This window comes from Photinus pyralis, unplaced genomic scaffold (genome assembly GCF_008802855.1).
Source record: "Photinus pyralis isolate 1611_PpyrPB1 unplaced genomic scaffold, Ppyr1.3 Ppyr1.4_LG4, whole genome shotgun sequence".
NCBI lineage: Eukaryota > Metazoa > Arthropoda > Insecta > Coleoptera > Lampyridae > Photinus > Photinus pyralis.
This window is the reverse complement of record NW_022170511.1, coordinates 44,723,295-44,746,589: the sequence shown is the minus strand read 5'-3', so window position 1 is coordinate 44,746,589 and position 23,295 is coordinate 44,723,295. Positions and strand designations below refer to the sequence as shown.

General features: G+C 37.6%; 1 protein-coding gene across 5 annotated transcripts in view; it reads right to left on the bottom strand.

Annotated features, from left to right (window-relative positions):
• Nucleotides 1-1,434: 1,434 nt before the first annotated feature.
• LOC116167775 (protein kinase C-binding protein NELL1-like) overlaps nt 1,435-23,295 on the bottom strand; it is a 33,185-nt gene continuing 11,324 nt past the window's right edge. The window contains exons 2-12 of one of the 5 annotated variants that reach the window (XM_031483281.1): nt 17,371-17,798; nt 13,477-13,632; nt 13,273-13,401; nt 13,059-13,152; nt 12,754-12,945; nt 12,500-12,619; nt 12,043-12,303; nt 11,751-11,987; nt 6,026-6,618; nt 3,385-3,434; nt 1,435-2,980 (exon numbers count right to left, since the gene is read on the bottom strand). In XM_031483281.1, coding sequence (XP_031339141.1) covers nt 2,680-2,980; nt 3,385-3,434; nt 6,026-6,618; nt 11,751-11,987; nt 12,043-12,303; nt 12,500-12,619; nt 12,754-12,945; nt 13,059-13,152; nt 13,273-13,401; nt 13,477-13,632; nt 17,371-17,798 — 2,561 coding nt within the window. In that variant the 3' untranslated portion in view covers nt 1,435-2,679. The remainder of the gene's footprint in view (nt 2,981-3,384; nt 3,435-6,025; nt 6,619-11,750; nt 11,988-12,042; nt 12,304-12,499; nt 12,620-12,753; nt 12,946-13,058; nt 13,153-13,272; nt 13,402-13,476; nt 13,633-17,370; nt 17,799-23,295) is intronic. The other 4 variants (XM_031483282.1, XM_031483283.1, XM_031483285.1 and 1 more) reach the window with 4 other exon arrangements.

Genomic DNA, 23,295 nt, shown 5'->3' with positions numbered 1-23,295 from the left:
GTCGATTAATATTTTCGTTACGTAGCTGTGAGGCAGAATATGCAGGTTGGGCCGATATTTCTTCCTCAAATACGCCCGTCCGGTACTGCAACGCTGTCCTCGGATGATATTATATTGAACTCTTCCTGCACGCAATGGGTTTGCACCGTTATAATCGCCTATTTCCTGGCCCAATTCACGATTGCCATCCAAAAACGTACTTGTTTTTGGATCAAGTGGTTCTGCATAGTCCACATTCATGGGGCCATCGTGACCATGATAACCGCTATCTGCATCAATTTTATAGTTTTCCAATCTTTTAAAAAATGGCAGCACTTTGTCGTACTTCCAGTTACTTTCTTCTGAAGAATCCCAACTGTCATAATCAGATTTGCAACCTCGGGAGTAAAACAAACCATTAATTACCGTCGAACCTCCCAATCCTCGTCCAGCTCGATAATCACAGAACCCGTTCATTACTAAATTCCTCAGAGATTAATAGGGATTTATTGTATGTGGGTAGGTACTTACTAAGGCAGGAATTATTTTGCGCAACACTTTTGTAATTCCAATTGTAGTGAAGGCCCTCTGATTCTATAACCGTAGTTCTATCAAATAAACTCAAGGCTCAATTCTTTAAAGAATAGCTTCGCACCATCGCCAGCTGCTGCAATCATGTAATCGTTCCGATTTTAACCTTGAGAAGTTTGAATTGCATTAGAATGGGCTTTCTGCGAGTTCTCCACGGTGTCCTCCTGTTTTGGTTACAAAGCATTTCGCTTTTCAATTTGTGTTGTCTGAATTCAATGCTAACGTTTCTCATCCTTCGAGAACTACATGTCTTCGATTGCACGCCCCAGAGCGAACAGTATCATATTCCGCAAAGGTTGAGTCTGCCGCTTTCCTGTCACTCCCAGTAGCCAGTTCCCTAATCGACAGTTACAGCCCTGTGTACCCTGCACGTTGCCATGTATCATCAATTATCGCAAACGGTGTTTCACAAATAACCACCACACTTTCCTTTGTGACTCCTTTTCGAGTTGGGTGAGAGGGGGCTGTGAGAAATTGGTTGGTCTCTTATGGGCTTCTAATTATAAGCTTATTCAACGAAAGGAACCCAATTGAAAGCGAAACCGGTTTACAAAATGATGCCACAGGACACAAAAGCCACTATTTGGCATTTTAACCATTGGCTTTCTTGTTACGCACAGCTTGATATTCTTTCCCCAAAAATGCGACGACTTTCCTATCCTGAGGATTTTAAGAATTTCATCAACTGCAACAAGTGGTTCGAGCAACATAAAACCTTGTATCCTTAACGCCTCAAACAGTAATGTCATTTCCCATCATTTGCACTCTTGACAAATTGCAAATTCCTAAATTATAGTTAAATGAGTTATTGATATTGAAGAGACCTTGGAATGTGCGAGAGCATAGGAGGGGGAAATTCACGACTCCTTGATTATAATTTATTTGTAATAATGATTGGCACACATCTTTACAACAAAGGACTATGGCAATGTTCTGTACAGTGTAATAAATTCTAGTCGTAACAAATAAGATATAATCGAACAAAGGATGAAACGTCGTCATTAAGAAGCGGTTTTCATAGGATGAGAAACTAGCTTGTTAGTTGACTAGGATGAAAAACATATAAACAAAATACTGAAAAGTAAAATTAGGTACTATAACTATTATGATTATGTGCTCTGTTTTTGAAAAATTTTCCAATTAGGTTTTCTACATTTAAGACTATTAATACAATATTATAGCGACATTTTATTTACAATAGTGACCTTTTTTGGTAAAAAAAATATCGTTAGAATGTAGGTATCTACTGCGCCATTTGTGCAATAAATAATAATTGGGAACAAAATAAAAGTGTCTATGAAAAGAGCTAAACAATTCGTTGTTCAGCGGTAGCCTATTATATAATCTTATAATTTGTGCTAAGTACATTGTTAACAATAGTATTACTATTATTTGTTTTAAACTGCTGAGCATTTGCAGCGTTAAAAGACTCAGGAACTAATTTACAATGAATGGAAAATTACATTAATTATTAGTCTCATTCAACAATATCACAATTTCAATATTGCAATAATTTTTTATTTAGCTAGATATGCTTTTCCATTATTTATAGGTATATAATATATATAACTGTAAATACATTAAGCTTGCCGAATGTTTTAGCAAGCTAATAATTTGACTAGAGTTTTATATAACATACATAATTGATCTTTACACATACATTTTGCAGCAAACCTGCGGGTCCTTCTTCAACCCTTTTGTTTGATTACATAACAGATATAGACGTCGAGAAGCAGATTTCATACCAACGTTTCCGCGCAGATTTTTAACTTCTCGTCGCGTCGTCGCTCTCGTCACACCGGAATGCATTTTCTTCTCTTTGTATTTTCTTATCTTAATTAGTACACTAACTACTTCTTTCTAACACATTCATTCGACACTTCAATTGCAAATGTGTAAAAACAGATGGCGGTACGCTAGTGATAATATTGTGGTAATACAAACGCCAGTGTGAAAACCTACTTCTTTAGAAGCTGACAAAATGCAACTGCCATTGACATAACAAAACAGCCTGGCTACTGTTATAAACTAGGAAGACACTTGAGAGGTGGCCTAGCAAGCAGCCGCGACAGGCAGAAGAGAACAGGCAACGTTTGTGCCGAATCTACGCTATTGCACAGGTGGCTCTAGGAATGTTAGACCAGCTACGTGCCGGCAAAGTTCAACCCCCCGACATATCAGTCTTATTATTTCTCCCAATGTCACTGACGCCGATAGTCTGAGCACTATTGTTAGCCACTTGTACAGATACACTAAATTGTTTATTAGTAACACTACTTTCAGTTTGATCGCTATTAGCACTAGAACTATATCTGGCCACGGATGTCGAAGAGGCGACCAGTCCGTCGTAGCCCACCGCGGGAGCGTCGTCGCCACAATTGAAATTATAACTGCAGCATAGCACTCCATCCTGTTGACATAAAGCACACGTTTACTATATAAATTATGTTACGGTTTTATTGTGCTAATTTCAAAATTTTGTGCAGATTGTGCCATAATTTTATAGTAACCTCAGATGACTTCCGTGCATTGTTCGATAAGCTCCGCCACAAGTCAAAAATTGGGCAGATCTGACGTACCTTAACTTTGATTTTAGGATCGAATATCCGTACCCGAAATGAAACTCAATGCACATGCCACAGTTACACACAAAACTTGGTGATGATGATTAAAAAATTAAGTCATGCAATTTGAATTTATCTGCCAATACACATCTATAGAGTGCTTGGACCAGATCTAACTACTTAATCAGGCAAACAGGCACTACTAGAGGTGTGTAAAGTTTTTAGAGTGTAGTTAGAGTGATGTGATTACCGATGCACACAACACGCGACATTGCTCACCAGTTGGGCGCAGAACGGCACCTGGAAGGGAACCGAGTGTTAATTGTTAGTACTGCCTAGCGTAGCACGCCTAGCACTACGCAGCGGCCAGCCATGCCATAGTATGTTTACGTGGCATGAAATCGATCCTCTTACCACTATGCTACACTATCGATTTCACAACGCACGATCTAGCAGGATGTGATGATATAGTTAAGTGGCCAAATCGAAAAACGACTCTGTTTCTTAATTCTAACGGCATTTTATGAGCCATTTTGGCCACATGGTTTTTTAGATGTAAAAAAATGTGCTGAATCCGATTCTGGATGTTGCCAGGCCGAATTTTGCACTAGTTCACAAATACAGCACGATGGCGCCACTATCTATTGTATTGTGTACTATTTAATATTAAATTGCTTTCCATAATTTATTACTTATATATACGTAAGAGTTGGTTAATTAACTTCATAGCTAGTTCGGAAAATGTAGGAAAATATATCCTGTGGTGATATATAGGGTGTCCCAAAAAAGCTGTGAATTCATTAAATTAGTGTTTTACATTTTCCTCGGCAAATTTTGTTTGTTATTAAATTTTGTGCTTTTTAATAACCGTTGGTAAGTATTTAAGGTTTTTTCCAATTACATATATAAATATATATATAAATAAAAATTGCGTATTTTTTCCAATGAATTCAAATCTGCATTTAAAAAAACAAAACCACATCGCATTTTTCAGATGATAACAAAAATGTGACTTTGATATGGAACACCCTGTGTATTATTACATAATATGACAGGTTATTAAATTCTTTATAATACACTATAGCAAAAATATTTTAAATACCCAACATTTTCAAATTATTGATGCTCTCCTAGGACGTAGAGAGTTTATAATTTTGCGGTGCCTGTCCATCTGTCCCGAGATCTGTTCATTAGCACGATACCTCGAAAACGAATAGACCGCCGCCGATTAAGATGAAAGTTCGCGAATTGGCAATGTACGTAAAAAAATAAAGAAGGCCCTTTTGACATCTCCGTTAGTTATAAACCGAATTGCATGAAATTCAATATGGGCATAGTCGAGGGCATAGTTTTAGCCATATAATACGCAATGCCAAAAGTTGGGCCTAATCAATTCTACATTCACAGTGCCCTTTTTGAATTGCAAACTTTTTTATTTATGAAAGTATTTAAATAAAATTTGATACATAGGCACTTGGAATAAAAGCAAACTAACACCGGGTTCAAAATTTGGTTTTTCACATGCTATAGCCACTACCTATAGTAGTATCTCGAGTAGTTTTAAATTGCATTAAATGTAAATTAATTACATTAACTTAGCGTTAACCACATTAAATTACATTAACTGAATTAACTTGAAATTAACGGCATTTACAGAACATATTAACTACATTAAAAGTTAATTTTAATTCATTAACTACTATTTGTACACTGAATTAACTAGGTGGTTTACCCCTCGGTTCCCCCCGACACAGTGCAGCGGCGCCACTTGCTACACTCAAATTGTTTATTTACCGCCCACCAAGATACAGACTTTATTTACAAAAAATATGATTTCATTTTTTGGGGTAATGTTCAGAAGTAACTTATCTAGAAAACTGTCGGTTTACTTTTTCCATAAATCGTCTTGATCGAGAGTAAAACAATAAAACAGGTTAGCGCAATAAACGGTGCAAAATATCTAATCTTTAAACAGCCGGTATTCAGTTGCTATAAACTTTTTTAAAAAAATAGTCCGAACATTTTGTAGATAAAGGTCTAAATTTATAAAATATAAAATTTATATATTATTAATATGAAATTTTATTTTTCAAAAACAACTTGAGTTTTTTAGGCCGACCCTCTTATGGAAATTTACATTGGGTGCAGTGGGTACAGAAGGGCGTAGAGTTGCATCTTCTCATGATGCTGTTGCCGGGGGCATCTTGTACCATACATATTGTCTCGCAAATGCGATAAGGGACACTGAAAAATCGAATGGTCAGACTAGTCCTCCTAAAAACTTGGCTTTAAATAAATTATGCTATGAACTAAAAGTGCACAAATATCTACAAGTGTCTTGGCGACTGCTTCAATCGTAAAAAAATGAGCAGAATGATGAAGAAATTTAAGTTCCGTTAAAATTTTTGAACGAAATATAGGTAATACATTTGCCGTCAGAATTATCTCTATATTGTTACCGTGTTGTCTGTATAATGTACCCAATATATAAGTTTTGCAATTTTTTGTGCTTCCTGTATGTTTTTTTAACACCTCAATCCGAAAAACTATGTAAAATGCGTCTGGCATAAAAATTTATGTATTTGGCCGCCATATTAGCCGCCATTTTGAAATTAGCCAAAAATCAGCTTGGCAACATTCGAATTCGGGTTCAGCAGACATTTTTACCCTTATAAACGCACGTTTCCAAAAATGGCTCATTAAACGCCATTAGACTTGCAATTTATTAACTATGGCCACCCAACTAATATGTAAGGTTAATCGGTTTAGTAAACAAAAGAAAAACAACAACACCGAAGGCTCTAGCGCGCGCAATGCACACTTGCAGGCACGTTAACATGTATGGGCACCTGGTCGCCGATAAAACAGGAATGTTGCGAATGGCAACTCACCTTACAGTTGCAGGCGACGCAAGGATCATTAGGATCGGCAAATTGAGCACCTGATTCGTATAATCTTCCGGCAAACGTACAAGGTTTTCCAGACAATGACATATTTCCAAATGAGCATAAATCATCACAATGAGGACAACAGTCTCCTGGAGCTTGTATTGGATTATCACAGAGCAATGGGGGACACTTCATGTCCCAACAGTCCACTTCACCGTACAGACATTCGCAAGTTTGGCATTGATACGACCAACGCTCGCCGTGCATCAGTATCACATCCGACAGCTCCTGATGTTTGCACGCCAATTGCCGATCGCACTGTGGACAGCACGAATTCTGACCGCTACCGGGAAGCGAACAGTTGCAAGTCGGCTCCCTACACGTTATAACGCCATAATTACACTCACAGCGCCGGCACGGTTGACCGACCGGCGACACGGTCTTCCCGTGCTCGACCTCGGCCCCCTCAAAAATACAGCTAAGCTTACAATTGGGACCCCTACTCTCGGGACAGGAACACCAAAACCCCCCGTCCGAGTTGATACACTGCGCCGACGGATGACACGTGTGAATTTGTTGCTCGCACTCGTCCACATCTAGAAAAAGTTAAATTAATAATGTCTCGTGGTTTTTGATGAAAGCAAGCGACTTGGTATAGTAGTCTGAGAGCTAGTGGCACATTTTCCTTAACAGTTTTATTATTGTTGATATTTGGATATAAGATGTATGCCAATACCATACCCGAACATTTGGAAGCAATTTCGCGGATGGCGCGTGGTCGAAGAGGTTTAAAAATGTGAAAATTTAACGAGTTTTATTATTAATGAACCTTTTTTATGCATTAGTTTTTAAATTACTTTCGTTTATCTTTTTACCATTATTTTATGTACAAAAAAACCACGCGCGCTCCAGGGATTCGAACCCGCGACGTCGCGTTCACAGTCTCCGATCTAGTCATGTGCGCCAATCGGATTGCAGTATAACTATCCTTGTCTATTTCATTTCATTTCATACGTCCCTAACTATTTATCGTCCAGGTTTCGGGTACGTATAGAGCTACACTCTGTATGTACGTTTTTAGCAGCCTTTTCCTAATTCCTATATTTATCCCGGATCTAGTTAGCAGGTCCCACTTTTGCTCAAATGCTTTTTTAGCTTGCGCTAACCCTTGCTAAAATTATCTTGTGTCTACCTAAATAGCAAAATTCCTTTACATGCTTTAAAGTGTTGTTTTCTATTCGGATCTTTAACTTTTTCCTATCCTCTCTTTTCAAGCATTTCATTCCTTTTGTTTTTTTCCTTGTTGATTTTCATACTGTAGTCTCTAGATAGTATTCTCTCCATACCGTTTAATCCTGTTTCTAGATCCTTTTCCCTTTCTGCTCCGCGTATCTCAGCATATGTATTGTTTCGCCCTGCACTATGACCCCTAAGTTAACATCCTGCTTTACTCTATTTATGGCTTCCTCTATGTAAAGGTTAAATAGTGCCGGCGACGAAGCGTTAAATCGCATTTACCTTTTCTTGAATCGGGATTTATTAGTAATAATAGAATAAACAATCGCGTGTTGGAACTGTCAACGCTTAGGCCACCATCGAATTGAATGTCCAAAACCGCGGAAGCTTTTTTGCTACAAGTGTGGCGCTCCGGACGTTACCGTACATTCGTGTGGATTTTGTTCGGGAAACCGATCCAGAGATTTTTACTGCAACTTGTGGGCCAAGATTTGAGACACAAGTCCACTTTTTTGATATGCCTCTTGTCGAACTATTGGATTCAGGCGCCTCGAGATCTGTTATTAATGCAAAACCTGTTTTCCAAATAACAACATTTACATTTACGTCATGTTTTATTACCGACGGTAGCAACTGTAATTTTTAATTTATTGGTAGTACCTAGATTAAGTACAGATTTCATATTAGGCATCGATTTCTGGGATCGTACGGGTATTGTACCCAGAATCGGCCCAGATGGAGGGCCCGTGGGGGTCCGGCCCCCCCATTGTCAATTTTTTTCATCAATTTTCCGTCGATCTCATTTCCATTATGTGAGATTTCTTTTATTTTTTTCCGTGTGGGACAACGTTCGGGTTTGGGCCCCTCCCTTTACCAAATCCTGGGACCGCCACTGATTGTACCTAATATTTCAGATAATTGCTGGCATTTTACTTCTGATCTACCCGTCAAGTCAATTTCTGCCCTTGTGGAAAAACCTCTTCTGAGTTTCGAACACCAGCACACTGTGGGACTCAACTCTCAACTTTCAATATCGTTGAGGATTTGTTGTCGATACGTCACGATAATTTTTGTTTGGACCTTTTGAATTATCTTGAAGAAGAAAATTACGAATGTTGCACTAAAATTGTCGTTCTACACCGCTCAAAAATTCAACGTTGACATTATGCAGGGGTTTTTCTCCAGACTTTCAAATCCACAAGTTCGCATAACTCGCCGGAATGTCACTCCGTTTTATTTATCGAAGTTACCAAGTGTACTATCGACGATTTATTGATGGAATGTAGTCGATCCCATTTACCTATACTTGAACCGGGATATAGTAATTCGGTTATGGCACGACGGATGTCGAGAATAAGTAATCAGGTGTTGAAACTGTCAACGTTTAGGGCACCATCGAACTCAATGTCCAAAACCGCCGCAGATTTTTTTTGCTACAAGTGTGGCGCTACGGGCGTTACGGTACGTTCGTGTAGATTTTGTTCGGGAAACGGACCCAGAGGGAGCTGGATATAGTAATTCGGTTATGGCACGACGGATACCGGAGCGTCCTACCATTCTTGTTGTCGAGAATAAATAATCAGGTGTTGAAACTGTCAACGTTTAGGGCACCTTCGAACCGCGGCAGATTTTTTTGCTATAAGTGTGGCGCTACGGGCGTTACTGTACGTTCGTATAGATTTTGTTCGGGAAACGGACCCAGAGGCAGCTCTTTGATGGTCTATTTACTGAGACGATGTCGCTTCACCATGCCTAGACTAAACCAAAATTAGATTTTTTGCTACAACATGCGGGCCAAGATTTGAGACCTTATTTTGAAGTTCACATTTTTTATACGGCACTCTTCGGAGTATTGGATTCGGGCACGTCGAGATCTGTCATTAATGAAAGCCTGCTTTCTAAATAACAACATTTACGTTTACATTTTATTAATCAATCTACATCATGGTAGCTCCATCATTGGGGGTTTATATTGGGGAATAATATTTTATGTGGGAGGATGAGAAGCTTAGATTTCAATTGCCAATTTGATCTTGATTGTCATTGAAGAACAATAGATACCAATCGTTTCCTATTGGATTTTATTATTGGTTTTTTTAGACAAACATAATTTATTTAATATATTACACATTTAAATTTAAATTAAAAAAGGTTTAAAGATTTAAGACTTTTATATATAAAGGAAGAGTTCATATTGTAAAAAACTAGGTGGCGCTCAACTCATTCGTAAGTTGCTAAAAATAAACGAAGATTATCTGCCCAGAATAAACTACCTCTGTGAAGTTTTTCAAGCTTTTCTCTTATTCTATCCCTGAGCTAATTGACTGTTTATGCGGCGGATGTAAGAAAAGTAGCGCCAACTTAATCCACGTTATAACTGGATAGGTTACCAACAACATTCCTAAAAAAACTCATATTTCTTATCAACTCGTTGGTCTTGGTGCGTCTGTAACCATCGTGATGATATTTTTTAAGTTCTTTCTTCTTCAATGAGCATTTTATTAACAGCAGGACTGCCTTACTATCAGGGCCGTATCTAGGCGGTGGCGAGATGGGCGCCCGCCAAGGGCGCAGATACCGGGGAGGCGTAAAATTGGCCATCAAAAAATTTCCTTTTACATTAGTGTATTAGGAAAAAAATTCAGGTTATTTAAACAAATGCTATTCCAGATTGTTAATACTGTACGTACTGTGACTGTGAATAGCTGGGTCGTTACAAAGTGATATTACCTTCATCTCTGCCCTTCCCTCCTTTTGCCTCCTTATGGTAATGTAATATATACAGTGTGTCCAATATAAGAAGGAAAAGGAAGCAAGTCAAATGATATTTTAAAAATTTGTAAAATCCGATCAATTCCGAAAAAAACGAAATTAATCATATTCGGTTTTATTTTTTGCCGGCCCTGTTTGAAAAGATATCAAAAAACGAATAACACTTCCTCATACGAACTTTTTAAGCTGTACAATTGGCGTCTTTAAGAAACCATCAACAACGATGTATGGCACAATAAGATTCTTTATCTTATCACCTATTTCATTTATAGGAACCATCAATGAATTATTTTGATATTTTGTCAGCGCCCACTACAGTAAAATGTTAAAAATTATTTATTATTTAGTTCAGAAAAATGGCTTGTTACTAAATTTTTAACATTTTGATTTAGTAGGCGTTGACAAAATGTCAAAATAATTTGTTCTTCTCAATGATATATTGTACCATACATAATTTGTATTCGTAACAAAAAATGCTACTCAATACGTTATGCACTTTTTTCCGGTCCATATAAAAATAGTTGATGATGGTTTCTCAAAGACGAAACGTCACAGCGAAAACCTTGTAAAATGGTGAGCTTAAAAAGTTGCTTTCGGTTTTTTTTAAATATCTTCGGAACTGATCGGAATTTCCGCATTTTTAAAACATCGTTTTATTAAGCCCTAAAATGCGCAACTCTTTCTAATTTAACCGACTGTGTACTTCTTATGATTTCCGATGTGTCCATGATGTTCATTCTTATCTTGGACACACTGTATTCTGTAATCTTTTCTCCATGTTTTAAAGAAGCGAAATTCTCGGATCAAAAGCTTCAAACCTTGGACCTTTTCGGAGAAGAACCTCCCGGTCCTTGCGTTTTTGTTGGGGAGTATTTAATACCACCACGCGCAGGTGTGGTGGGGGGGGGGGCGCAAATTTGAAGTACCGCCAAGGGCGCGGTCATATCTAGTTACGGCCCTGCTTACTATGCCACCTTGTCGAATGGTTTCAAATCTGCCCGCCCGTCTGTCCATCTGTCTCTCCGTGTGCACGATAACTTTGTACAGGAACGTCCGATCGCTTTGAAAATTGATACACATGCTCGTAAGGATATAAGAATAGAAAAGGAAAACTAATGCTGATTCAAAAAATTTGTTTAACAAGCTATGCTGATCTGATGGGAAGGAATCGACTCGTTAAGATGTATTGTACAAATTATGGATCGCATTAATTGATTCCTGCTTGAATAACCAAAATTGGTCGCTATTTCGAAAACGTTTTCTTATTCAATTAAATGATCCTTGATGCGGTCAATCAGATTAACCTTTACTTGAATCGGGATTTAGTAATAATAGAATCGCGTGTTGGAACTGAAACGCTTAGGCCACCATCGAACTGAAGTTCCAAAACTTTTGCTACAAATGTGGCGCTACGAGCGTTACTGTAGGTTTATATAGGTTTTGTTCGGGAAACCGACCCAGACATTTTTACTGCAAAGTGTGGGCCAAGATTTAAGACCTTATATTGAAGTCCACGTTTTCGATATGCCTCCTCGGACTATTGGATTCAGGCGCCTCGAGATCTGTTATTAATGCAAACCCTGTATTCCAAATAACAACATTTGCGTTTACTTTCTTTCTGTGTGTAGTGATATAGTCATTTATAATCCCAGTAAAATTGATTCTATGAAGCACTTACTTTCATCATAAAGCCCCATTTCCATAAAAAATGTCGGCTTACCTTGGCACAAAGTTCCCAAATTGTTGTCAATCACCGGACTGTGATATCCAGCCCTGCACTCGCAGTAGTACCAACCAATCATATTAACACAAACTGAGGCGTCTGTACATCGATGCGAATTCGTGGCGCACTCGTCCAGGTCTCGCTCGCAGCTCGCCCCAGTATATCCATTTGGACACGCGCACTTTCCCGGACTCTTACAGACGCCACCATTTAAACAACTCTGATTACAGATAGCTGCAAGAATCAACTCGTTACGAATGCAAGCGTCCACGCGCTCTCCGATACTCACGCTCGCACGTGTACCCGTTGCCGCCGTAGCCGACCTGACACACGCAGTGGTAACTGCCGAGCGTGTTCACGCATTGGGCGTGCACGTCGCAACCGTGCTCGCCGGTACTGCACTCGTCTATTTCGGCGCAGTTAAACTTGTCTATCCTCCTGTAGCCCGGTAGGCATTCGCACACGTAGGAACCGACGGTGTTGACGCACCGCGTGTTTTGGTGGCAGTGGTGACCCTCCAGGCCACCCTCCTGTTGGCACTCGTCGATATCTGTATTAAAATCGAAACGATCAGTTAAAGGGGCGCGTGCAATTATGTGCAAAATGTCGTGAGCTTAGAGTAACTCTACTGGTCCACGCTATATTGTTGGGAAGACCGAATTTCTTAAGGTCACGGCATTTCAACTGAATTAGCGTTAATTTCAAGGCTAAAGTGTCAATTAGAATTAAAGTAAGTAGTTGCGTACCAGAACACACATGTCCATCTCCACGAAAACCTTGATCACAATGGCAAGTGTATTTGGTTTGAAGGTTCAGGCATGATGCGTTAACATGACAAATGTGACCTTTAGCGCAGTAGTCAATACCTGTTAATCGAATACACAAGCATTTGTTAGTAGTTAGTAGGATGCGGATGAGTGTCAATTATTGGCAAAACAACGATATCGATTAAGCGAGTTAAAAAAAACAATGGATAATTACGTATAAATGTTCTTCGTACCTGGACAAAACTTGCAACATTCACCAGGTATACTAAATTGTTCTTCCGGAGGACACGTTAACTTAGGACACATAGTTTCAGGGATTATCCTAGTACAATTCATACTTCCGTCACGACATTCACACTCTACACACTGATGCAAATTGACTAGATCTCCGTGATCATAAAATACTCCTTGCATAAGGCAATCCCCTGTTAACAGTAAGGTAAATTAGTACACATACATAGAGAAATATCACATAATGTTAATTTCGAAAAAAGCGCGTGCAATACCCCCTCCCCGCAGTGTGTACAAAATGACTTACTAAGACAACTTTGGCAGCACTCGCCGGTAATGTTGACGGGATTCTTGCACGACGGCACGGGACACTCGACCGGTCGGCACTGCACCTCGCCATGCTGTTGAAGAAACATGAAAATTGGTACAATGAAGGCCGACTCAATAAGCAATAAGTAACGCAACCGGAAGTCATAGCGTTTCGCGAAAATTTTGACTTAGTTTCGAAATGGTCTACTAACCACGCAAGCGCACAAGTCACAGCCGCGTTGCCACGTGGCGCCGTCCGCGTGAACCGAGCCATTGAATTGGCATGACTTCTGGCAGTCGCATTCTTCGACCTTACTGATGCGGCCTTCAGCTGCTACTAACTGCAAACCACACAATTATATATAATCAAAACAATGTACAGACGCATAAGAGACGTTACATGGTAGTCCATATACCCTTTCGGAAAGCTCCTGAAGATGCCGCGTCAGCTCCTGCACGGTGCTCTGCAATAGCGAAAACTGCCCACACGTCGGACACGTCGAATCCAAGCTCGGACACAGCGTCAGGTATCCGTGGGGACCCGCTATCAGTCTCACGTCCTGCATGGCTCCCTGCCAAAGAAATGCGGATATTTCAATCGGTTCATCCGTTTTAATGTAAAAAGTAAAAACAAATGAACTACCTACAGCAGAGACGCGTATCTATGAGACCCGACAGAGAGTGCCTCTTTCGAAAATTGGCTCGATAGACAAAATCAAGCTACAATGGTGATTTTACTTACACAAGTACCTATCTAGTAGTCGGGTCTTGTTTTGCGAAAATCCAAATGCAAAAAGCATTTCGTGTAACAATTAAGTTAAAGCCGTTACCCCCCTAATTCGGCTGAATCCGAAAATGCCATTTGCCAAATCGAAATTCCAACCGGAAGTGAGTTATTCGAGATGGCGTCCAAAATATCGCCAAATTTACTAGTTCTTCTGCTTATGGCCATAGGTACGCGATCCAGGTGTCTATTCCTATGTTTTCAAGGGCGTAGAGCACGATTGAGCAGAAGAAGTAATTTTTTAGGAGAAACTTTCCTCTTTAGATATTTTTGCATACTTGTACTTATTGCGTGTAACAAACACACTCATTATGGGAATGTTTAATCTATCCGTAACCCCGTGCACCTATACGTTAGCGTTGCCGTCGTCAAATTTTGAAATCTAGGATTTGAAGGTAGAAATACCAGGATTTTTGAATTTAAAACCAGGACACGCCAAGATGGGAAGTAGTGCATCGAAAAAACGTTTGTTTTAAAATATATAAAAACAAAATTTGGGCGAAAAAAATTGTTCTTCTGTATGGATTTTTAGTTTTAGTTTTAGTTTTTAGCTTCGATGGATGTCTCAATGCTAGATAGGAAGGAGCTAGTGGGCGACAACATTAGTGCAAAAGAGAAGACAAGCAGAAGCAGAACTAAAAATCGACTACACCAAAATTACTCGAGAAAAACAATTTTTCTTATTAATTTTGGTGTGTAGAATCCAAAACAATTCGTACTTTTTCGATCAGACTTCTCAATCAAAAGTTATAGACTAGAAACCAATTTCGAAAGAAAAATCAAAGGGCTGTAACTTTTGAACTAGTAGCCCAATCTTGGAACTGTTTGAAATTATGGATTCTACAGGCCACATTCTATAAGGAAATTTTTTTTCCGGGCGATCTGAGACAATTTTTTTTTCGGGCCTCAAAAAAAGGCAGTGTATAACCTTCCTTTTTTACCAAAAATCGACTACACCAAAATTTCTCGGGAAAACACTTTTTCTTATTAATTTTGGTGCGTAGAATCCAAAACAATTCGTACTTTTTCGATCAGACTTCTCAATCAAAAGTTATAGACTAGAAACCAATTTCGAAAGAAAATTCAAAGGGCTGTAACTTTTGAACTAGTAGCCCAATCTTGGAACTGTTTGAAATTATGGATTCTACAGGCCACATTCTATAAGAAATTTTTTTTTCCGGGTCGATCTGAGACAATTTTTTTTTCGGGGCTCAAAAAAAGGCAGTGTATAACCTTCCTTTTTTACCAAAAATCGACTGCACCAAAATTTCTCGGGAAAACACTTTTTCTTATTAATTTTGGTGCGTAGAATCCAAAACAATTCGTACTTTTTCGATCAGACTTCTCAATCAAAAGTTATACTAGAAACCAATTTCGAAAGAAAATTCAAAGGGCTGTAACTTTTGAACTAGTAGCCCAATCTTGGAACTGTTTGAAATTATGGAATCTACAGGCCACATTCTATATGTTGTAGTTATGGCAAAAAAACCGAAAAATGTAAATTCCGAGAACGAGCTAGCGTTCATTTATGTTCAACGATAACAAAAAATAATTTTAACAAACTGTTAGTGATTTTTCTGAGCTTTCTGACGATGCTAAAATCAAATTTTTATCACTTATTGGTTTCGAGTCAATCATATCAACTTTCTTATTCGTTATGGACACCATATTGGATTTTTACACTACTTAGATAGGGAAAAAAATTATTAAATCGGAAATACCAAATACTTAAGGTTTTTCATACGGAAATTAAGCTTGAAGGTTTGGATTGACGTTTACAATGTATTTCTTATGGTCATAATCTCGGTCATAATTCTATGGCCGTGTTGATGGAGACTGTGTCAGACAATAAAGGAAAAATGTTAAATAATTTTAAGCAAGCCATGGAATTATTCTACGAATTATTGCTAAAGTTCAATGCAAAAATTCAAGATTAATTTCCGAATGAAATATTAAGTAAAGCTTTTCTCAGATTTTAGCCCCGATTAGAGAGAATATTAAAACACGCGGCATCAATTACAAAAGGAAAAGGCAGCAATTGCTTGCAAAAATGTGATCGTTAAATTCCGACAAATAGGAATGGCAGAGATGCATATCTAAAGGTACAAGAACAATTCCATTTGCATGCCTAAACAGTAGTGGACAAATTCCTTTGTGTCGAGAATGAAATGAAGTGAAATTATCATTTTATGGTATGCATTTACAGGGCCGTTACGCGTTCTAAAGGAATGCTTTAATGTTTCTTATAAGCTCAAAGTTTCTTGGATTGCTTTCTTGCTCAATGTGTGATAACTTTGGCATAATTGATCTCCTCCGAAAACCCGCAGACGATTTTTCCGCAGCCAAGAGGCCCGCAACGTATGGCTGTTTAGTGCGGTCTGGCGGCATCATCGAAAATAATGCTGAATTGGCCGTCAACGTCAATGGTTAGCGCTGTAGAGTGTAGACGCATGTTAAGGGACTAGTTGTTCCCCAAAATTGAAGAAGAGGACTTGACTGGCTTGTGGTTTCAGCAGGACGGCGCAACGCGCCACACCAGTCGCGAAATATTCTCTCTTTTGACCAAACGTGCGTAATCAGCCGTTTTGGACTTACGAGTATTCATTGGCCATCTACGATTTAACTCTTAATCTCTATACGTAGAAAATAGTGGCTTGATTTAGCTTTGCTGATTTTGCATTTTGTAATTCATTGGTTCACAGGTCCATGCTTTTTGTAATTGTGCCATAACAAAATGTAATAATGTACTTAATTTTAATTGTGTAACTCTTCGTATTTTAATTTATTATTATCCGTTGAATTTGTTTGTTGTTTAATTGTTTCACTTTAAATGTTACCCTTATTTTGATTTGTTTAATATTGGCCAGTTCATTCGATGTTTCAACTCGTTTAGTTTGACTTCAATTATTTGTGTATGAATCTACCCTTTTTAATGTCTTGTCTGTTTCGTCCGTGCTGGAGTATTAAAATTATTTAACGGCATTCATCTTGAAATACAACTTTAGTCTAAGGTTACCGTATCCAGGACCTCCTGAAACCTTCTGGATTGGCTAATTAACAACGCATTTCATTTACTTTATGTAAGAAACTTCTGAATGTTATTTTTTCACAAATGGGAAAGGAATGGAGTTGCTTTTAGATCTATTTGAGCTGGCTACTTTTGGGCATATCAAATTTTGTATTAGATTATAGTCAGATTTAAATTATTCAAATTCGGATTGTTAAAACGCTTCGGAACCCCTTCTAAACGGTTTCCACTACAATCGAAGGCTCTAAGAGTTTCCCAATCATTTATGACGCAGTTCCAAAGCGTTTTAGTTCAATTCACTGAACTCGTTAAGGGCTTTTCATAGACTTTTCATGGGTGGTTTGTAGAGCTTTATAAGCAGAGTGTTTTATAAACTACTCTAGAAATTTTATCCCCCTCCCACAGAACTTGATACCGAGGTCGGTAAACCCTGTACCATAGTACAACAAATTGGAGAAATTTTGACCAATGCTCTATCTATAAGAAAGAAATCCTTACCTTGAAGTGGTAGTGCTTGTTCCTCTGGCCCAGCCAAAGTTGTTGCGGTAACGAAAAATTTCTATCCGGGGCACCAGGCCTTAACAGTCTTTTGTACAGGGGATGGCAGTCGACAAGTAGCTCCACCTGCGAACCGCTCACAGAGATCGCTACGTGATGCCACAAATTGTCCGCGAGGCGATAATGAAAAGTTTCTACGTACACTTTAGAGTCTACACGCGAAGTATAATGTAACCGAATTTCATTTTTACGTCCACTAGATTGAAGTTCTAAATAACGATTAAGTCCGTGTGCAAAACTCACTAAACTACCCGTATTACCCGTTTCTTGTCGCACCCATGCTGATATTGTAAATTCAGGACTTCTCCTTAATAAATCCGATACTTTTTCGAAGGCCAACGGTGGTAGCTTCAAGTCTCTGTAGTCACCTAAAACAAGACACTTGTCATAATTACAGTAAACAGTGGATCTTACAAAATACGTACAATCCTTCCTAAGGACTAACATTCATTGCTTCCATTTTTAACATAGGTAGGTTGAATTTTTTTCGAGTTAAACATTAGGATGTAAGTATTCAGGGTGGTTTTTATGTTGCTCTGGCTTCCATTTTAATTCAGAGTAATTTTGGGAACGTACAGTCAATTATTTTTGCAAACTGCAACGTTGCGCATTCTGTCGAATTTGCAAGACTACCTTCCGTTACCAGTCAACTTCAAAGAAGAAAATTCTCCAGCCAATTCAAAGGGCGCGCCTGTTTCCAAATTTCAACGGCTTGAAGTCAGTTAATCAGTGGCGGATTTACCAGGAGGCTGAGTGACAATGTGACCCAAAAATGTATATCTTACAGAAATAAAAAAGATATTATTGTACAAGGTGAGTTTTTTTTCATTTTGACTATGGTAAATCGTAAGAAAAACAAATTCGCTTAAATTGGCAAAGTTATGCAATTATGCTAATTAATTTTCCCTTTTACTTGTCTCTTGTAGCTTTACAAATAGCATGGTTATGGCCAAAAAAATCGAAAAATGGAATTTCCGAGAATGTGCTGCGTATCAAAAAATATCTGACGATGCTAAAATCAAATTTTTGTGACTTGTTGGTTTCGAGTCAATCACATCAACTTTATTCTTCCTTATGGACACCATATTGGATTTTTACACTACTTAGATAGAGAAAAAAATTACAAAATTAGAAATACCAGATACTTTCATTTGGAAATTAATCTTGAAGGTTTGCATTGAAATGTATTTCTTATGGTCATAAGTCACTGTGCCAGACCATCAACGAAAAATGTTAAATAATTTTAAGCAAGCCATGGAATTATTGCTATCTAAGTACGAGTAATTGGTATCCCCGATTTTGTAGATTTAGCTTCCTAGCATGAGCTACGTAGATATTGCGATCACCGTTTTTTGGATCAAAATTTCATGAAATGCCGACGTTTTTCATTAAAAATTTTTTCTGTCTGTATGTACGTGTGTAAGTACGTTGGCAATTGTCCGAGGTAACGGCTCGACGAATTCGGTTCAAATTTGGGATATTATAAACATATTGGGCATGCGGAAACGAAAAATAACGGGCCGGATTTTTGGAAAAAAAATTTGTCACGCGTAACGGCATTGAACTTTTTTTTTCAAAAATCAACCAAAAATTATTAAGGTATTGGAAAGATCTTTTTTTTTTCATAATAATAATAACGTTTTTATTAGATGTAAATCTAAAGGGCGAAGTTCAGCTAGGAGCAACATCGCCACCAGGTGTTCTTCCACTTAACCCATAACATAACTTCAAATTTAAATGTTTACAATTTCGATGGACGGGTGACAAAGGAAGAACAGAAAAAAAAGACAATACTGCAAGAAATAAAGTTAATTAATAAGTAACTTGAGAATGGGACACTTTACTCGTTAAGTGGGTAACCTACAAAAATTGTGGCAGGTTTTATAACAAATAAACTAAGAAAAAAAATGTTAAGTTAAAAAACTTGGCAAAACTAAATTAATTCTAATTAGAAATTACAATTGTTAATGATATTAAAATTAAAAAAATGAATAAGTCAATAGACAAAGATGAACAAAACTTAAACAAATTTATCAAAACCCACTCGTGGGTGTTGCCACCATAGCATCTGTCAATTAACGAAAACTCGAAGTTTTTAGGTGGCCCAGAGATGAGATCTTGATAGAACAGACAAACAGACAGACAGATAAACGACGGAAAATGGGACACATTGCAAAAACAATAGAAGGGATCCAAAACAAAGCAATTTTCAATTAAGTACCAATAAAAAATTGACAATAATTAATAATCGCTTAAGATATAACATCCAAATTACATTGAATTCTGTAAGAGGTTAACAAAAATTTTCTTGTGGGAAACAATTTAGTGTTTAGTAATAAAACATACAGCAAAATTAATATGATTTTTGGCAGTGTATATTAGGCATAAAGGATGTAAGACTGTCAAAATCGTTTCTTTTTTGTTAAATATTTGCTTTGAGCTAGGATGCTGATTTGTCAAGATTTTGGCAACTGGTTTTCTGTATCTAGTGACGTAAAAATCCAATATGGCAACCATAAGAAATAACAAAGTTGATGAGAAAAGATAAGAAACAATCACCAAGGGTTTGTTAAGATTATTTTTTGATATCTGAAAATAAATGAAAGCCAGGTCGAAAATCACATTTTCCGGTTTTTTGGTCAGAGCTTCGCAATTTGGAGAGGTACAAGGAATTTTGACACGGACAATTAACTAGTATAAAATTTTGCATAACTTTGCCTACTTAAACAACTTTGTTTTTCTTACGGTTTACGACATCTTCACAGTGAAAATGAAAATCAGGTGCCAATTCTTGGCAGAACAGCTTCCTAGCTCAAAACAGATGTTTTTAAAAAAACCTTTTTGACAGTTTTACATCCTTTACGTCTAATGAACCCTGCCAAAATTTTAACGAAATCAAAATAACCATTTTTTCGAAAGAAAATTTGTTAGAAAACCATAAAGTTTGTAGGTTGTACGCAGAACAAGAAAGTCTTTCGAATAGTTTAATAGACATTTTGCGTTGCAATTAGAAAAATAGAGTTCGTGGCCTTTACGTAGCTCCAAATTATTTTTTCAAAATCCAGTCCATTGTTTTTCGTTTCCGCATGCTTAATATACAGATCCAAAATTTGAACAAAACCGTCGAGCCGTTATCTCGGAACAAAAATTTTATTCTTTAAACAAATTTAGACATTCAAAAAACGGTGATAGTAATAGCCACCTAACTCAAGCAAGTTATGAACCAAAATAACTCATCCTGTATAAATAAAGAAAACGAGTGTCTAAAAATTAACAAAAATCTCAATATTTTGGTACTGTACTGCAGTACTTACTGAGCACTCTACGCCTGTATATGAAAAATTACTAATCGCTTTGTAAAATATACTTTGAGATCATGAATTTTTTAAATATTCCAATAGCGATCCAATATTACAATTGAAATTTAGTAGTTTTGTGTAAGCTGTGTTCCTATTGGTGTAAGAATTTTTAAATCATTCCCTACTGCACCTTATAATCAGTACATGATTGAGCTTTTTTTTAGCTCGGAAGTTGCCCAATAATAATTCCTCGTGTATTTTTACTAAATCGTGGATTGTAAAAATAATCTAGAAACTGACACAACGATCCCCTAGGGCCTATTTTACAATAACCATGTTAATAAGGAAAAACACTTTTTAATGAAGACAATACTTGAGAACAAAAATCAAAGTTGCAATTTCATTGTTAGAATAATTAGAATAATGTAATGTCCACATCAATTTGAAGCAAACACAAAAAAAACGCATTTTCACAGCAATGCGGTCATCACCAGCGAATAACTGTATTATTAGTTGTTCGCTGACAACTGCAGGTTTTTGTTTATAATTTTGGTTGTTTTTTTAAAATTGCGTGGTAGAGGAACAACACAAATTCTACTGAGAATTGTAACGTATCTTGATACCTACACAGAAAAGCTTTTGTAGCTTTCATTGAGTTCTGCTGCACAAATCTATCAAAAAGTTGGAAAAAGGGTGTTTCTGTTGTACTAAAATCTTTAAACTAAATAATTCATTTATGTTTGATCTAAGGTAGTAGTTTGTTGCTATATAAATAATTTTAGAGTTTGTCATTAGAAACTGATACAATAAAAAACGTTGTTCATATTGATGTTTAATAGCAGTTCTTATTCAATTTAATACCATCAACATGGTAGCAGAGCGTGGTTCTTTCTAAATATTCGTTGGTACGTCATTCAAAGGAAATCTTGGTTGCTAGCGTGGAATAGATAGCGCAGTGGATCGATAAAATCGGAATCAATTTTTTTTTTTGACAAGAGACGACACGAAAAATGGAAATTCAAGGAATAGAAAAACTACGGGGTATTGAAAATTGGAGTATTTGGAAATTTGCTATAAGAAATTTATTACGAGGAAAAGTGGACGCGTATGAAGTTTGCATTGGGGAAATACTGAAGCCAGTGCAATTAGCTATTGAAGATAAGGACTTTAATCAGGCAGAATACGATGCAAAATTCAAGGCTTGGGACAGGGGAGATCGTGCAGCAAGTCAGATAATTATTAAATCTCTAGAATCAAAGGTTATGGCGTTGTTGGTTTCATGTGAAACGGCACGGGAAATTTGGCTCAAATTGCATTCTATTTTTGAGCAACGAACCAAACAAGCTGCGCATACTGTTCAAACTGAATTTTTCAATTTTAGTAAAAATCCTGCTGATAATATGGTGACTCACATTGCTCGTTATGAGGAGCTGGTTCTGCGCATGCAGCAGCTGAATGTGAAACCGGACGAGTCTTCACTCGTAGTAAAGATGCTCGATTCTCTCTCAGATGACTACGAGGGCCTTCAACAAGCTTGGTGGGCGAGATCTGAACAACAGCAAACATTTGCGAATTTGGTTGAAGTGTTGACATCGGAAGAAAAACGTCGGCAGCAGAAAACAGGAAAACAGGAAGAGTTAGTCGCACTTTTTTCTAGTAAGGCCTACATAAAAAAGAAATATGCCAATAATGGTGGCAATAATTTTAATAAAATTAAATGCTACCGGTGCGGACGTGTGGGGCATATCCGGAAAAATTGCAAAAAGGGAAAAGAAGACAGTGAAGAAAAATCGAAAGACGAGGCTGAGGCTCTCAGCGCGGAAGATGGCGATGTTTGGATTGTTGATTCCGGAGCTACAGATCACATAACTCGTCATCGTGAGTGGTTTTTGTCTTATGAGCAGTTTGCAGTTCCCTTAAAAATTTATGTCGGCGACAAATCAACAATGGACGCTCTCGGAAAAGGAAGTATAAAATTTCAGGCTTATGTCGACAGAAAGAAAATAGAATGTCACATGGAAAATGTTCTTTTTGTGCCAGGGGCACGAAGAAATCTTTTTTCGGTCACGGCTGCGTTGGACAAGGGCATGAAGTTCAGATCTTCCAGCGAAAGATGTGAATTCACTCGGGATGGAGTTGTAAAAGCATACGGAGTTCGAATGGGTCAATTATTCAGGATGGTAATTCAAATAACATTTCCGAAAGATTATGTAAATGAGGCCAATCTAACGACGAAAATTACACTTCAAAATTGGCATGAAAAATTTGGACATCAGAACAAACAACATGTCAAGAAAATTTTGAAAAACCAGAAAATCGACTTCATCGAGGACGAAACATTTTGCGGAGCTTGCGTGGAAGGAAAACAACACCGGAGTACTTTTGAATCACGAAATCAGCGTGCTACGACGACTGGAACAGTTCTACATGTTGATTTGTGCGGACCAATGGAATGCACTTCGTTGGGTGGTGCTAAATATTTTGCGTGTTTTACTTGTGATTATTCAAGAATGCGATTTGTTTATTTCCTCAAGGAAAAATCAGAAACTGCTGGAAAAATTGTAGA